The 18,308-nt window shown below is 42.3% G+C and overlaps 1 protein-coding gene across 1 annotated transcript in view; it reads left to right on the top strand.

Annotated features, from left to right (window-relative positions):
* LOC106572882 (solute carrier family 46 member 2) overlaps positions 1 to 12,352 on the top strand; it is a 19,128-nt gene extending 6,776 nt beyond the window's left edge. The window contains exons 4-6 of the mRNA XM_014147452.3: positions 2,081 to 2,164; positions 9,033 to 9,189; positions 9,730 to 12,352. Of these exons, the coding sequence (XP_014002927.3) occupies positions 2,081 to 2,164; positions 9,033 to 9,189; positions 9,730 to 9,787 (299 nt within the window). The 3' untranslated portion in view covers positions 9,788 to 12,352. The remainder of the gene's footprint in view (positions 1 to 2,080; positions 2,165 to 9,032; positions 9,190 to 9,729) is intronic.
* Positions 12,353 to 18,308: the final 5,956 nt, after the last annotated feature.

Raw genomic sequence — 18,308 nt, 5'->3', positions numbered from 1 at the left:
ATAGTCCCCTCATCCAGCTGGTCCTGGGGCTGAGTTACCAAACCTGTTCTACTAACACACTGAAGCCTCAGGACCAGAACATCCAATCAATCAGAATAAACCAAATTACAACACAGTCAAAACAAAACTACATTGCTTATTGGGAAACACAAGCACAAACACAAAGCAAAATGCAGTGCTATCTGGCCCTAAATCGACAGTACACCATGGCTAACTATTTGACCATGGTTACTGATCAAAACCTTAGAAAAACCTTGACAAAGTACAGGCTCAGTGAGCACAGCCTTGTCATTGAGAAGGGTAGACACAGGAAAACCTGGCTCCCTGTAGAGGAAAGGCTGTGCAACCACTGCACAACAGCAGAACCTGAGACGGAGCTGCATTTCCTGACAAAATGTAAAAAATATAAAACAATTAGAGAGTGTCATTTCCCCAAATTTGAGGTTTCAAAGACCTCTCTGATGAGGATAGGCTACCCGTCCTGTTGGGGGAGGAAGCAGAGAGCTGTGGGTTGGCAGCGCACTACATTGCTGCCTGCCATAAGTTGAGGGACAGTGTCTGACAGACCAATCAACCTGCAAATGTCCTCTACTGTATGCTTATTGTTATTGTTGAATGTATGGTTATTTTGACCCTTGGTTATTGTTGTTACTGTTGTCCCATTGACAATTTTGATTCTCATTTTTATTTATTTTTATATTGTAAATATCCAAAATAAGCTTTGGCAATATGTATATTGTTACGTCATGCCAATAAAGCGAATTGAATTGAATTGACAGAGAGAGAGAGAGACAGAGAGAGAGAGACAGAGAGAGAGAGACAGAGAGAGAGAGAGAGAGAGAGAGAGAGAGAGACAGAGAGAGAGAGACACAGAGAGAAAGACACAGAGAGAGACACAGAGACACAGAGAGACAGACCCAGAGAGTGAGAGAGAGACACAGAGAGAAAGACACAGAGAGAGAGACAGAGAGACACAGAGACACAGAGAGAGAGAGACACACAGAGAGACAGACCCAGAGAGTAAGAGAGAGAGACAGAGACACAGAGAGAGAGACAGAGAGAGAGAGAGAGAGAGAGGAGAGAGAGAGACACAGAGAGAGACAGACCCAGAGAGTGAGAGAGAGAGAGACAGAGAGAAAGACACAGAGAGAGAGAGACAGAGAGACACAGAGAGAGAGAGACAGAGAGAGAGAGAGAGAGAGAGAGACACACAGAGAGAGAGACACCGAGACAGAAAAACAGAGAGAGAGCTAGAGAGCGAGAAGGAGCGAGACATCAATGATTTGGGTAACCTGTAAACCTTGACAGAGATGAGGAAGTGAAACACTGCCTAGCATGTCTGAAAGCATGTTTTAAAAGGAAGCGTCACCTTATTTATTTATAAACTAGTCTTATCTTCACACTATAAAGTCTCTCTCAACCCCTTCAAATTGTGGACTGTAAATGTATTATTACTGGAGAGACTACAAGGGGAACTCGCCTAGGGACTTGAGTCAACAGAATTATGGTTACGCCCTTCACACACTCACTCACTGCTTTCTGACAAATCTCCACAGCAGACCAAATATAATATAATAGACAGCTGGCAGAATATAATATAATATAATATAATATAATATAATATAATATAATATAATATAATATAATAGACAGCTGGCAGAATATAATATAATATAATAGACAGCTGACAGAATATAATATAATATAATACACAGCTGGCAGAATATAATATAATATAATATAATATAATAGACAGCTGACAGAATATAATATAATATAATAGATAGCTGACAGAATATAATATAATATAATATAATATAATATAATATAATATAATAGACAGCTGGCAGAATATAATATAATATAATATAATATAATAGACAGCTGACAGAATATAATATAATAAACAGCTGGCAGAATATAATATAATATAATATAATATAATAGATAGCTGACAGAATATAATATAATATAATATAATATAATATAATATAATATAATAGACAGCTGATCTTGTCACTTAACTCTTCAGTTGTGTTCTGTTTTCATTCACAGCCTAACACTTACATATCCCTTTCAGCACGAGCCCTCACACTGTTCGCCCTGATTCCCATGCCCACCATCCGTGCCCTACTGTCTAAACAGGTCAACGGCTCGTCATATGGTAAGTTCTGTAATACATGTCTTTCAGTCATATAAACTGACAGAACATAATATTGTCGTCTCTAGTTCTATAACCCCCGTCTCTAGTTCTATAACCCCCGTCTCTAGTTCTATAACCCCGTCTCTAGTTCTATAACCCCCGTCTCTAGTTCTATAACCCCCGTCTCTAGTTCTATAACCCCCGTCTCTAGTTCTATAACCCCGTCTCTAGTTCTATAACCCCCGTCTCTAGTTTTAGAGCCCCCGTCTCTAGTTCTAGAGCCCCCGTCTCTAGTTCTATAACCCCCGTCTCTAGTTCTAGAGCCCATGTCTCTAGTTCTATAGCTCCCGTCTCTAGTTCTATAACCCCCGTCTCTAGTTCTATAACCCCCGTCTCTAGTTCTATAACCCCGTCTCTAGTTCTATTACCCCGTCTCTAGTTCTATAACCCCCGTCTCTAGTTCTATAACCCCCGTCTCTAGTTCTAGAGCCCCCGTCTCTAGTTCTATAACCCCCGTCTCTAGTTCTATAACCCCGTCTCTAGTTCTATAACCCCGTCTCTAGTTCTATAACCCCGTCTCTAGTTCTATAACCCCCGTCTCTAGTTCTATAACCCCCGTCTCTAGTTCTATAACCCCCGTCTCTAGTTCTATAACCCCCGTCTCTAGTTCTATTACCCCGTCTCTAGTTCTATAACCCCCGTCTCTAGTTCTATAACCCCCGTCTCTAGTTCTAGAGCCCCCGTCTCTAGTTTTAGAGCCCCCGTCTCTAGTTCTAGAGCCCCCGTCTCTAGTTCTAGAGCCCCCGTCTCTAGTTTTAGAGCCCCCGTCTCTAGTTCTATAACCCCGTCTCTAGTTCTATAACCCCCGTCTCTAGTTCTATAACCCCCGTCTCTAGTTCTATAACCCCCGTCTCTAGTTCTATAACCCCCGTCTCTAGTTCTATAACCCCCGTCTCTAGTTCTATAACCCCCGTCTCTAGTTCTATAACCCCCGTCTCTAGTTCTATAACCCCGTCTCTAGTTCTATAACCCCCGTCTCTAGTTCTAGAGCCCATGTCTCTAGTTCTATAGCCCCCGTCTCTAGTTCTATAACCCCCGTTTCTAGTTCTATAACCCCCGTCTCTAGTTCTATAACCCCCGTCTCTAGTTCTATAACCCCCGTCTCTAGTTCTATAACCCCGTCTCTAGTTCTATAACCCCCGTCTCTAGTTCTATAACCCCCGTCTCTAGTTCTATAACCCCCGTCTCTAGTTCTATTACCCCGTCTCTAGTTCTAGAGCCCCTGTCTCTAGTTCTATAACCCCCGTCTCTAGTTCTAGAGCCCATGTCTCTAGTTCTATAGCTCCCGTCTCTAGTTCTATAGCTCCCGTCTCTAGTTCTATAACCCCCGTCTCTAGTTCTATAACCCCCGTCTCTAGTTCTATAACCCCCGTCTCTAGTTCTATAACCCCCGTCTCTAGTTCTATTACCCCGTCTCTAGTTCTATAACCCCCGTCTCTAGTTCTATAACCCCCGTCTCTAGTTCTATAACCCCCGTCTCTAGTTCTATAACCCCCGTCTCTAGTTCTATAACCCCCGTCTCTAGTTCTATAACCCCCGTCTCTAGTTCTATAACCCCCGTCTCTAGTTCTATTACCCCGTCTCTAGTTCTATAACCCCCGTCTCTAGTTCTATAACCCCCGTCTCTAGTTCTAGAGCCCCCGTCTCTAGTTTTAGAGCCCCCGTCTCTAGTTCTAGAGCCCCCGTCTCTAGTTTTAGAGCCCCCGTCTCTAGTTCTATAACCCCGTCTCTAGTTCTATAACCCCCGTCTCTAGTTCTATAACCCCCGTCTCTAGTTCTATAACCCCGTCTCTAGTTCTATAACCCCCGTCTCTAGTTCTAGAGCCCATGTCTCTAGTTCTATAGCCCCCGTCTCTAGTTCTATAACCCCCGTTTCTAGTTCTATAACCCCCGTCTCTAGTTCTATAACCCCCGTCTCTAGTTCTATAACCCCCGTCTCTAGTTCTATTACCCCGTCTCTAGTTCTATAACCCCCGTCTCTAGTTCTATAACCCCCGTCTCTAGTTCTATAACCCCCGTCTCTAGTTCTAGAGCCCCGTCTCTAGTTCTAGAGCCCCCGTCTCTAGTTCTAGAGCCCCCGTCTCTAGTACTAGAGCCCCCGTCTCTAGTTCTAGAGCCCCCGTCTCTAGTTCTAGAGCCCCCGTCTCTAGTTCAGAGCCCCCGTCTCTAGTTTTAGAGCCCCCGTCTCTAGTTTTAGAGCCCCCGTCTCTAGTTCTAGAGCCCCTGTCTCTAGTTCTAGAGCCCCTGTCTCTAGTTCTAGAGCCCCTGTCTCCAGTTCTAGAGCCCCTGTCTCTAGTTCTAGAGCCCCCGTCTCTAGTTCTAGAGCCCCTGTCTCCAGTTCTAGAGCCCCTGTCTCTAGTTCTAGAGCCCATGTCTCTAGTTCTAGAGCCCCTGTCTCTAGTTCAGAGCCCCTGTCTCTAGTTCTAGAGCCCCTGTCTCCAGTTCTAGAGCCCCTGTCTCTAGTTCTATAACCCCCGTCTCTAGTTCTATAACCCGTCTCTAGTTCTATAACCCCTGTCTCTAGTTCTAGAGCCCCTATCTCTAGTTCTATAACCCGTCTCTAGTTCTAGAGCCCATGTCTCTAGTTCTAGAGCCCCTGTCTCTAGTTCTAGAGCCCCTGTCTCCAGTTCTAGAGCCCCTGTCTCTAGTTCTAGAGCCCATGTCTCTAGTTCTAGAGCCCCTGTCTCTAGTTCAGAGCCCCTGTCTCTAGTTCTAGAGCCCCTGTCTCCAGTTCTAGAGCCCCTGTCTCCAGTTCTAGGGTAATGTTAGGGTGAAATCAGTAGGGTATATTAGGGTCATGTTAGGGTGAAATCAGTAGGGTATAATAGGGTCATGTTAGGGTGAAATCAGTAGGGTATAATAGGGTCATGTTAGGGTGAAATCAGTAGGGTATATTAGGGTAATGTTAGGGTGAAATCAGTAGGGTATAATAGGGTCATGTTACGGTGAAATCAGTAGGGTATAATAGGGTCATGTTAGGGTGAAATCAGTAGGGTATAATAGGGTCATGTTAGGGTGAAATCAGTAGGGTATAATAGGGTCATGTTAGGGTGAAATCAGTAGGGTATAATAGGGTCATGTTAGGGTGAAATCAGTAGGGTATAATAGGGTCATGTTAGGGTGAAATCAGTAGGGTATATTAGGGTCAGTGGAGAGTGGAGAGAGAGCAGAGAGAGGAGAGAGAGGAGAGAGAGCAGAGAGAGCAGAGAGAGGAGAGTGGAGAGAGAGCAGAGAGAGGAGAGAGAGGAGAGTGGAGAGAGAGCAGAGAGAGGAGAGTGGAGAGAGAGCAGAGAGAGGAGAGAGAGGAGAGTGGAGAGAGAGCAGAGAGAGGAGAGAGAGCAGAGAGAGCAGAGAGAGGAGAGAGAGGAGAGTGGAGAGAGAGCAGAGAGAGGAGAGAGAGGAGAGTGGAGAGAGAGCAGAGAGAGGAGAGAGAGGAGAGTGGAGAGAGAGGAGAGTGGAGAGAGAGCAGAGAGAGGAGAGAGAGGAGAGAGAGCAGAGAGAGCAGAGAGAGGAGAGAGAGGAGAGAGGAGAGAGAGCAGCCCATTGAGCCCAGCGATACCAGTTCAACTGTTAGTCAAGGTTTTGCAGCTGAAGCGGTAAGACAGAAGACAATAGGGATAAGATAAGCATCGTTTGGGTTTGGCTAGCTGGCGATTTAGCTATATCGGGTGCCTTTTGTTGAAACAAGCGCTCGTCAATGTCACTTTTCGTGAACCGACCAATCACAGCCTGGATGGGGAGAGATATTTAAAAAAAAAAAAGGTTTACGTGCGAAAGCAAATGTTGGAAACGTTGAACTCATTGTTCTGCATGAATTGTTATGATTATTGACAATTACTAGAGACTAACCACCAATGTAGACCATTTTTCTTGTACAAGGATTTCATGACGGAACAAAACCTACAAAAATTGATAAATGTTGGATGTGTATTTCTTAAAATGCTGTATTGTCCAATTGGAATTAACATTATACTAGTGGTACAGTTGAAGTCGGAAGTTTACATACACCTTAGCCAAATACATTTAAACTCAGCTTTTCACAATTCCTGACATTTAATCCTAGTAAAAATTCCCTGTTTTAGGTCAGTTAGGATCACCACTTTATTTTAAGAATGTCAAATGTCAGAATAATAGTAGAGAGAATGATTTATTTCAGCTTTTATTTCTTTAATCACATTCCTAGTGGGTCAGAAGTTTACATACACTCAATTAGTATTTGGTAGCATTGCCTTTTAAATTGTTTAACTTAGGTCAACGTTTCAGGTAGCCTTCCACAAGCTTCCCACAATAAGTTGGGTGAATTTTGGCCCATTCCTCCTGACAGAGCTGATGTAACTGAGTCAGGTTTGTAGGCCTCCTTGCTCGCACACACTTTTTCAGTTCTGCCCACAAATTTTCTATAGGATTAAGGTCAGGGCTTTGTGATGGCCACTCCAATACCTTGACTTTGTTGTCTTTAAGCCATTTTGCCACAACTTTGGAAGTATGCTTGGGGTTGTTGTCCATTTGGAAGACCCATTTGCGACCAAGCTTTAACTTCCTGACTGATGTCTTGAGATGTTGCTTCAATATATCCACATCATTTCCCTTCCTCATGATGCCATCGGTAATGTGAAGTGCACCAGTCCCTCCTGCAGCAAAGCACCCCCACAACATGATGCTGCCACCCCCGTGCTTCACGATTGGGATGGTGTTCTTCAGCTTGCAATCCTTCCCATTTTTCCTCCAAACATAACAATGGTAATTATGGCCAAACAGTTCTACTTTTGTTTCATCAGACCAGAGGACATTTCTCCAAAAAGTACAATCTTTGTCCCCATGTGCAGTTACAAACCGTAGTCTGGCTTTTCTATGGCGGTTTTAGAGCAGCGGCTTCTTCCTTGCTGAGCGGCCTTTCAGGTTATGTCGATATAGGACTCGTTTTACTGTGGATATAGATACTTTTGTACCTGTTTACTCCAGGATCTTCACAAGGTCCTTTGTTGTTGTTCTGGGATTGATTTGCACTTTTTGCACCAAAGTACGTTCATCTCTATGAGACAGAACGTGTCTCCTTCCTGAGCAGTATGACGGCTGCGTGGTCCCATGGTGTTTATACTTACATTTACATTTACGTCATTTAGCAGACGCTCTTATCCAGAGCGACTTACAAATTGGTGCATTCACCTTAAGATATCCAGTGGAACAACCACTTTACAATAGTGCATCTATATCTTTTGGGGGGGGGGGGGGGGGGGGGTTAGAAGGATTACTTTATCCTATCCCAGGTATTCCTTAAAGAGGTGGGGTTTCAGGTGTCTCCGGAAGGTGGTGATTGACTCCGCTGTCCTGGCGTCGTGAGGGAGCTATAGTACTTGCGTACTATTGTTTGTACAGATATTTGTACAGATGAACGTGGTACCTTCAGGCGTTTGGAAATTTCTCCCAATGATGAACCAGACTTGTGGAGGTCTACAAATATTTTTTCTGAAGCAGCTTATACGCTAGATGACAGGAGTATTGACCGTGGCAACTTTTTAGAGATGATCATTCCGCTGGGAAAGTACGACCTGTGTATGAAAGAGTATCTCACTGCCTGCATAGAGAAAAGCAAAACACTGAGTCCTGGTCAGGAAGGGGCAGAGGCTCTCTAATCACTCTTATCAAAGACTACCATCAAATCAATTTATAACATTTCTGACATGCGTTTTTCTGGATTTTTTTGTTGTTATTCTGTCTCTCACTGTTCAAATAAACCTACCATTAAAATGATAGACTGATCATTTCTTTGTCAGTGGGCAAACGTACAAAATCAGCAGGGGATCAAATACTTTTTCCCCCCTCACTGTATGTGTCGAACTGCTTTGCTTTATCTTGGCCAGGTCGCAGTTGTAAATGAGAACTTGTTCTCAACTTGCCTACCTGGTTAAACAAAGGTAAAATAAAAAATAAAAATGTAATATAGTGCACTAAGAACCCCTTCACACCTGCAGGGAACAGGAGACCTTTAGGGATGCACCCTATTCCCTTTATAGTGCACTAAGAACCCCTTCACACCTGCAGGGAACAGGAGACCTTTAGGGATGCGCCCTATTCCCTTTATAGTGCACTACGAACCCCTTCACACCTGCAGGTAACAGGAGACCTTTAGGGATGCACCCTATTCCCTTTATAGTGCACTACGAACCCCTTCACACCTGCAGGGAACAGGAGACCTTTAGGGATGCACCCTATTCCCTTTATAGTGCACTAAGAACCCCTTCACACCTGCAGGTAACAGGAGACCTTTAGGGATGCACCCTTGTTGTGGTGAAAGGGGAAGTTATAACTACCGTAGCAAAGCAGACAAATCAACCTATTACACACCACCACCACCACCACCACCACCACCACAGCATGAATAGATTTACTTTCTGCCAACAACTTTACTCAACTGGAACTATCCGACCAGCTAGTATATCCAGTTCTGTTTCCTTTAAGGGCTCTATGTAATATGTAGCGTTACAGCGTGGTTGAAATGTAAAGGCAATGTGCCCGTATTAGCGGAGACTGCATTTACAGGTAAATGCTGCATATGTCAACTCAATCAGAATGACCTTTAAAATGTAGGTTACGCAATCTGTAAGGCTTCAGCGATAGAGATTGAATAGATCCCTAATCATTTGAAATAGGGAGCACTACACTGATTTGGCAGAGAGAAAATAGTAAATGCCTTTCACCCATTGACACAATGCTTTCATCTGCTCCTCTCAGACCTGCAGTGTGTGGAGTAGCAGCTTCCTCTACTGACACTGGTTAGGAAACTGCAGCAGACAGACAACGCTAACTGACATGTCTTCTCTCTTCACAGGGATCACCCTCATCTCACTGCAGCTGACCTTTAAGATCGCCAGCCTGGCCTACACTCCCATCTACACCAAGGTTTACCAGGCTACGCTGGGCTGGTTCCCTGGGTTCGTCTTCACCCTGTCCAGCATCATCACTGTCCTCGCCACCATACCTGTCAGGTAAGATATGACATCATCAGTCCTCGCCACTATACCTGGTCAGGTAAGATGTGACATCACCAGTCCTCACCACCTAAACGTGGTCAGGTAAGATATGACATCATCAGTCCTCGCCACCATACCTGTCAGGTAAGATGTGACATCATCAGTCCTCGCCACCATACCTGTCAGGTAAGATATGACATCATCAGTCCCCGCCACCATACCTGTCAGGTAAGATATGACATCATCAGTCCCCGCCACCATACCTGTCAGGTACATAATATATAATAGTATATTCCATTTAGCAGACACTTTTATCCAAAGGAACGTACAGTCATGCGTAAACACATTTTCCATACGGGTGGTCCTGGGAATCCAACCCACTATCTGGCATTACAAACGCCATGCTCTAGCAACTGAGCTCCAGAGGAAATCATACCCCTAACCACAGTGTAAGTACAGGTAGTTGTTACACTGAATGCTGACACAGTAATAAGAGCCCTGTAATGTAAAGTGTAACCACATTTCCTTTGTAACATGTGTTTTCCTCTCCTCCAGCATGGTGGGCTGCAGAGCTGGCCGGGCTGATGGTTATGAAAGGATCCAGGGGGACTGAGGGTGGTGATGTCATCGTGTCACCATGTCAGGCTATGAGACAATACTGGTGGTGAACTGTGAATGTTGGGGAAACTGCATTATAATGAGCCTTGGATTGAATCCCAGCCTGAGACTGAGCCAATGGACATGAACTGACAGGGTATTAATGAGAAGAGTGTTGACATTCTCCAGAGGTTGACTGGTCCACTGCCTACTACCCATGGCCTTAATATAGAATAAGTATAGACTGGTCCACTGCCTACTACCCATGGCCTTAATATAGAATAATTATAGACTGGTCCACTGCCTACTACCCATGGCCTTAATATAGAATAATTATAGACTGATCCACTGCCTACTACCCATGGCCTTAATATAGAATAATTATAGACTGATCCACTGCCTACTACCCATGGCCTTAATATAGAATAATTATAGAATAAATCATCACATAATGTATGCCATTTAGCTTTCAGTTACGTACGGGTAGCGGTGCAAGCTCCAGGCTATACCGACTGAGGCACACACTTCTTCTTGTGGTCACTGTCAAGACAAGATGATTGTACTATAGTTTCTAAAGACAAGCTGTCACACCATGATCTGTTTCACCTGTCTTGTGCTTGTGTCCACCCCCCTCCAGGTGTCGCCCATTTTCCCCATTATCCCCCTGTGTATTTATACCTGTTTTCTCTGTTTGTCTGTTGCCAGTTCGTCTTGTCTTGTCAAGCCTACCAGCGTTCTTCCCATACTCCTGTTTTCTCTCTGGTCCCTGCTTTATAGTTTTCCCGGTTTTGACCATTCTGCCTGCCATGACCGGCGTTCTGTACCTTGTGGCACTGCCCTGGATTACTGACCTCTGCCTGCATCTGGGTCTGATCCTGAGTTCTGATCATACGAACTGGCCACTATCAAACCTCATGTCTCAAATGTGTCAAGGATTAAAAATCCTTCTTTAACCGGTCTCCTCCCCTTCATCTACACTGATTGGAGTGGATTTAACAAGTGACATCAATAAGGGATTATAGCTTACATTTACATTTTTGTAAACATTTTTAGTCATTTAGCAGACACTCTTATCCAGAGCGACTTACAGTAGTGAATACATACATTTCATGCATTCTTTTTTATTTATTTTTATTTTTTGTACTGGCCCCCCGTGGGAATCGAACCCACAACCCTGGCGTTGCACACGCCATGCTGGCGTTGCAAACACCATGCTCTACCAACTGAGCCACAGGAAAGACAAGCTTTCACCTGGATTAAGCTGGTCAGTCTATGTCATGGAAAGAGAAGTTGTTCTTAATGTTTCGTATACTCAGGGTATGTCGCAAGTAAAAGCCTTGGGTGGCGAGTTGATATGATTCCAAGTCTGGAAGGTTAAAACCACTCTCAGATTTAGGGACATGTAAAACTTTCCAATTTATTCTATGAGTTTTATATGAAGTCTGTTATGGCTGGGTTTACTTTTGTAAAGAATGTCTTCGGTGGGGTAATTGGTACTCCCATTAAATCAATATGAAAACGTTGGGAGCCATGCCATTCTAAAGAGGTGTATTCTACCTGTAAGATTTATGGGGAGCTTGTTCCATTTATCTAGATCTGCTTTCATTTTTTTTGAGTAATGAGATAAAGTTATCTTTCTATATATTTGTTGTTTGTTGTCACTTATTAAGCATTCTAAGTATTTCATCTTTTTTGTAGCATACTTAAAGGTTTGCTGTAGATTTTTCCTATTGACATTATTTCCACGTTCATTTTAAATCCTGAGATTTTTGAGTATTACGGATTTGTTTTTAACAAGGGGGGCATTGAGTTTTCACTATTAGTCAGGTATATCAGGAGATCGTCAGCAGACAAGTTTAGTTTATATTCATGTTTACCAATACTGATACCTGTTACGTTTGGATCCTGTCAAATTCTTACTGGATGTGGTTCAATTGCCAGTGCAAAAAGGAAGGGGGAGAAGGGACGTCCCTGCCTTGTACCCCTTTCTAAAGAAATGTAATCAGATAATGGATTCGTTTTGTATATTTTAGCTTTATGATTTTTGTATAATATTTGTATGAAATGTATTATTTTAGCTGGAAAGATGAATGCTTCCAAAGTTTTTAATATAAGAGGCCACACAAGACAGTCAAAAGCCTTTTCAGCATCAACATTCATTGTTGATAAATCTTGGTTTTTTTTGCATATTGTATTATACTAAAACATGTCATTGTATTTGTTTGTAAGCCTTTTTTAATAAACCCTTAATATGAATCAAGTACTTTTGCCATTCTGTTGCTTATAAGTTTTGTTATTATTTTTATTGTTGCCAATTTATAAAAATGAATCTTTAATCTGCAGGGGAATCTGGTTTTAATATGACTGAAATAACCGTTTGATACATGGATATTGGAAGTACTGAATTGAGTGTTGTCAATTATTTATTTTCATATCTGCTGATAATTGCTTCAGGGTTGTTGAGTCTAAGAAGGCTATCAGATCTGTTATTTAATTCTGATTTATATTGATTTTCATAGAAGCTTTTATATTTTATATTGTTATTAATAGCGTTGTTTCTAATTAAAGCATTTGCATCCTTTTAAAAATTATAACTGGTTTGGTGTGTATTCATTTTGTGAGGGCTGTGAGACATTTACCGGATTTATTTGCCATCAAATATTTCAGTTTAACCTGTACAGTGGCTCTTTCTTTGTGACGACCCTCCCACTCTGTCTGCCGTATTCTCTCTCTCTGTTCTTGTTTCCTAATTAGGATGCCGGTGGGCGGAGTTGGGAGGGTCGTCAGCTACATGGGAAACACCTGGGCCCGGCTGTGTCCCAGGATAAATAGACCTCTTCCACAGTCATTGGAGAGACTCTCTCCATGCAGACACCTTGTTGTTTTTGGTTGTGCTAGTTGTGGCTTTTTTAGTTGCTTGCTTTGGCACCCTTCAACACCCTGCATTATTACATTCAGGTATGCAAAACACTCACTTACTGATTACACACACCATGGTTCATTGTTCTTAGGTTACTTTATTTAATAAATATATATTTTGATACTCGTTGTCTCCCTTTTGTTGCGAACTCTGAGCCGGTTCGTAACACTGTAAAAGTTGTGTCATACTGCAGGACACCTTGCAGGCTGCTGCAGAATTCTATGGTGCGTTATTTAATTGTCAGCCATTGTTACCATGTGACCACCAGAGGGAATCTTTGAGAAGCATTTGAAAGCCTTCAATATTGGCTGTACTACAGAATTTAAAACCTTTTTTGTAAGAACATAGTATATGGGATTGATTAACCTGTTAGGGCTAGGGGGCAGTATTGACACGGCTGGATAAAAAAACATACCCGATTTAATCTGGTTACCACTCCTACCCAGTAACTAGAATATGCATATACTTATTACATATGGATAGAAAACACCCAACATTTTCTAAAACTGTTTGAATGGTGTCTGTGAGTATAACAGAACTCATTTGGCAGGCAAAACCCTGAGACATTTTCTGACAGGAAGTGGATACCTGATGTGTTGTATTGCCTTTAAACCTATCCCATTGAAAAACACAGGGGCTGAGGAATATTTTGGCACTTCCTATTGCTTCCACTAGATGTCACCAGCCTTTACAAAGTGTTTTGAGTCTTCTGGAGGGAGATCTGACCGAACAAGAGCCATGGAACGATGATGTCCCATTAGACACCTGGCGCGCGAGTTCATGTTGGGTACCCTCGTTCCAATACGTTATAAAAGAGTATGCATTCGTCCACCTTGAATATTATTCATGTTCTGGTTAAAAAAGGCCCTAATGATTTATGCTATACAACATTTGACATGTTTGAACGAACGTAAATATATTTTTTCCCCTCGTTCATGACGAGAAGTCCGGCTGGCTTAGATCATGTGCTAACAAGACGGAGATTTTTGGACATAAATGATGAGCTTTTTTGAACAAAACTACATTCGTTATGGACCTGTGATACCTGGAAGTGACATCTGATGAAGAGAATCAAAGGTAATGGATTATTTACATAGTATTTTCGATTTTAGATCTCCCCAACATGACGTCTAGTCTGTATCGCAACGCGTATTTTTCTGGGCGCAGTGCTCAGATTATTGCAAAGTGTGATTTCCCAGTAAGGTTATTTTTAAATCTGGCAAGTTGATTGCGTTCAAGAGATGTAAATCTATAATTCTTTAAATGACAATATAATATTTTACCAATGTTTTCTAATTTTAATTATTTAATTTGTGACGCTGACTTGACTGCCGGTTATTGGAGGGAAACGATTTCCTCAACATCAATGCCATAGTAAAACGCTGTTTTTGGATATAAATATGAACTTGATAGAACTAAAAATGCATGCATTGTCTAACATAATGTCCTAGGAGTGTCATCTGATGGAGATTGTAAAAGGTTAGTGCATCATTTTAGCTGGTTTTATGGTTTTGGTGACCCAGTCTTTGAATTGACAAAACATTACACACAACTCTTGTAAATGTACTGTCCTAACATACTCTAAATTTATGCTTTCGCCGTAAAACCTTTTTGAAATCGTAAAACGTGGTTAGATTAAGGAGATGTTTATCTTTCAAAGGGTGTAAAATAGTTGTATGTTTGAAAAATTTGAATTTTGACATTTATTTGGATTCAAATTTGCCGCTCTTGAAATGCACCTGCTGTTGATGGAGTGCACCACGGGTGGCACGCTAGCGTCCCACCTAGCCCATAGAGGTTAAGAAATTTAGCTTCATTCATTTGATTCATATTATGGTATTTCTATTCCAAAAAAAACAAAACCCTCGGGGTTTCCGTTAGGATGGAAAATAAAATATGGTGCTGTACAACGTGTCGGTCGGGAGTAGGCTACAGTACTAAGAGCATAACATTTCCACACCCTAATTGTAGTCTAACCAAACACCCAAACAGAGATTCAGTCCAAATAAAAATCTAATTGATTTATCAAGACCACTCCCCCATGCTTGTCTCAGAGCAGCGTTAAACGGTGCTGAAATAGTTGTAGGCTTTTGCTTCAAATCCTATTGCTTCTAACTTCAATATGCTCTTTAAATAAATAAGACCTACACCACTTTTAACAGCACATTAGTCAACACTAGTGAGACTCATGTCGCCTACGGTAGGTCTACAGTATATCAACAAATATTTTTTTCAATGACGTGACTCAGCCAATAATTAGATTTAGAAGATTGAGGATTCTAAACTAATATCTAAGGGGCATTTTTCATTAAGATCTGTGAGAAAATCTAAAGGGCTTTTATATAATTCTAAATTAGATACTGTAATAAACATGGCAAGTGCCTAATGCCTTACATTAGGGAGAGCAGGCCATGTCCAGACTTTCTCGTTGACCTCAAGTACTCATTAACTCTGTCTTTAATGCTTTTTTTTAGGTTGCATCAGTCATGGACAGAAACTTCTGAGACACAGTATTAATGATGAACACCCGGAGATTCACTGGTAAGCCACTTTTGCCTCGGGATCCATCCCAGTTGGTATTCTGTGTCCACTCCTGGTATCTCTCTTCGCTTACACATCCTTGGAATAGCAGAACAGCAAAACAGTCCGGACGGCCCTTGCTATACCTGGTGAGCAGTTGGTCAAGTTCTGTTGTCAGAAAAGGAATTGAAATGTCAGGGTGAACCGACAACCTGACGAACCCGCCAGGTATGTTGACTCTGCCTGTTGGAGGTGGAGTTCCAGAGCTCACAGGTGTGCCTGGCATGGATTGTGACTCCATCTTGTTCCTCGCCCTCTTCAACGCATCATTGTCCGCTTGACTCTCTGCCAATACCGCCTGGCTCTGGACCAATGCATCAGCTGTCGCCCGTATCGCTGCCCTCAGATAATGTTTCTCTTTCTGCAGGTCTGCCCTTCAATGACTCGATCTCGGTCTTCAAAGTTAGAATCTGATCCATGGACACCTTCATTAGATGAGCAGAATGGTACCGCCAAGAGCCCCCATCGATTACAGTGGCCTATGATAGAAACTGTAGATCAATAAAGAATTAAAAGTGATTCCAATACACAAATGCTGCGTACACATTAAAAATTCATCACTTTTAACAGCACATTACTCAACACTTGTGAGACTCATGTCAGCTACGGTAGACCTACAGTATATCTATAAAAAATAATAATACAATGACGTGACTCTCCGCCAATAATTACATTTAGAGGATTGGAGGATTCTAAATGAATATCTAAGGGCCATTTTATCAATTAGTATATTTGAGTTTAACCACAATATTTGTTGTATTATTTGTTCTGTCTTTTCTGGTGGATTAAACTGAAATTGCAACCAACTTTCTGTGGCTTGTTTAAAAAAATAACAATATTTTGGAGATTATTTCATTTTCAAATAACCTAAATAACCGTCTTGAACACATTGTTACTAATTTGTAAATAAAGCCAGTTTGTTATTTTGAATGATTTATTTCTTTTTTTTAGAGGGAGAGAAACCAAAAGCCTACCCTCGTGTCAGCCCGGCACGGGTATCAAACCAGCATCTGAAAGCAATGCAGTTTGCACTGCGATGCAGTGTCTTAGACCACTGCGCCACTCGGGCGCTGTACAACGTGACCGGTCGTGAGTACAGGCTACAGGACTACAGTAAGAGCAAAATAATCCTCACATTTCCACCCCTCATCGTAGTCTAAGTTTCTCTTAGAATAAAAACCTTGGTGTAACAACAGTTTTAGTAAGTAAGTGCACAATTATCAGTTTGTATTTGGTTTATGTCGCCCATTCATTGTCAGTTAGAGACACAGTAGCGCCTTGGGACCCAAAAGCATAATCAGTGCACTAACTCCCCCTTGCGCTGGTCTGGAGCAGTGAATTAGTGACGCAGGGTACCGTACTAAACCACAAATTATCTCTAATAAATGTTGGGTCTTGAAGATGTGCTCCGTTCGTTCTCCATATTCTCACTAAGTGTATTTTCTGTTGGTGTAATTAAGCATGATACAGGAGAATGATCCAATATCACTATATTTAAGCAGTAAAGCCAAAGGAGGTGTGATGTATATGGCTGATATACCACGGCTAAGGGCTGTTCTTAAGCACGACACAACGCGGAGTGCCTGACACAGCCCTTGACCGTGGTATATTGGCCCTATATCACAAACCCCCCAGAGGTGCCTTATTGCTATTATAAACTGGTTATCAATGTAATTAAAGCAGTAAAAATACTTTTGTCATACTCATGGTATACGGTCTGATATACCATGGCTGTACGCCAATCAGCATTCAGGGCTCGAACCACCCAGTTTATAATATGGATTTCAGAACCCAGTATATTGTATGGAAGTAAAAATGTAGTCAATTCTTGAATAGCTTTACTTACTTTGAGAAAACAAGTTGGGAATAATAGAGAAGAGATGAACATTTCCAGGCTCTTTGGAATTTCCTTGACTTTCCCTTTATGTATTGCTATGTCTGTCTAACTTGCTGAATGCCTGATTTCGGTCACCTGCTAAAATAACACTTCCTGTCTGGGTTTGATATAACATGAATTCTATCTAAAAACATCAAGTTTGCCCCTTGGTGGGATATACAATGAAATCAATGTGTATTTTTTTCCCCATGTAAGGTACAATTCAAAATTAGCAAACATCTTTCTTGGTCTGTATGCTGGGATACAAGGGAAAAGGGTGCATTCTTATGTATCAGGATACCTACACCTCTACTGTTACTACAGCAGGGGGCAGTATAGACCTGTTGTACCTACAGTAGGGGGCCGTATAGACCTGTTGTACCTACAGTAGGGGGGAGTATAGACCTGTTGTTACTACAGTAGGGGGCAGTATAGACCTGTTGTTACTACAGTAGGGGGCAGTATAGACCTGGTGTTACTACAGTAGGGGGCAGTATAGACCTGTTGTTACTACAGTAGGGGGCAGTATAGACCTGTTACTACAGTAGGGGGCAGTATAGACCTGTTGTTACTACAGTAGGGGGCAGTATAGACCTGTTGTTACTACAGTAGGGGGCAGTATAGACCTGTTGTTACTACAGTAGGGGGCAGTATAGACCTGTTGTTACTACAGTAGGTGGCAGTATAGACCTGTTGTTACTACAGTAGGTGGCAGTATAGACCTGTTGTTACTCCAGTAGGGGGCAGTATAGACCTGTTGTTACTACAGTAGGGGGCAGTATAGACCTGTTGTTACTACAGCAGGGGGCAGCATAGACCTGTTGTTACTACAGTAGGGGGCAGTATAGACCTGTTGTTACTACAGTAGGGGGCAGTATAGACCTGTTGTTATTACAGCAGGGGGCAGTATAGACCTGTTGTTACTACAGTAGGGGGCAGTATAGACCTGTTGTTACTACAGCAGGGGGCAGTATAGACCTGTTGTTATTACAGCAGGGGGCAGTATAGACCTGTTACTACAGTAGGGGGCAGTATAGACCTGTTGTTACTACAGTAGGGGGCAGTATAGACCTGTTGTTACTACAGTAGGGGGCAGTATAGACCTGTTGTTACTACAGTAGGGGGCAGCATTGGCTCTCTCCAACCAAGCTCCTCTTTAAA

Source organism: Salmo salar, chromosome 01 (genome assembly GCF_965601325.2).
Source record: "Salmo salar chromosome 01, fSalSal1, whole genome shotgun sequence".
Lineage (NCBI taxonomy): Eukaryota > Metazoa > Chordata > Actinopteri > Salmoniformes > Salmonidae > Salmo > Salmo salar.
The sequence above is the reverse complement of the archived record's forward strand: the minus strand, read 5'-3'. Positions and strand labels throughout refer to the sequence as shown.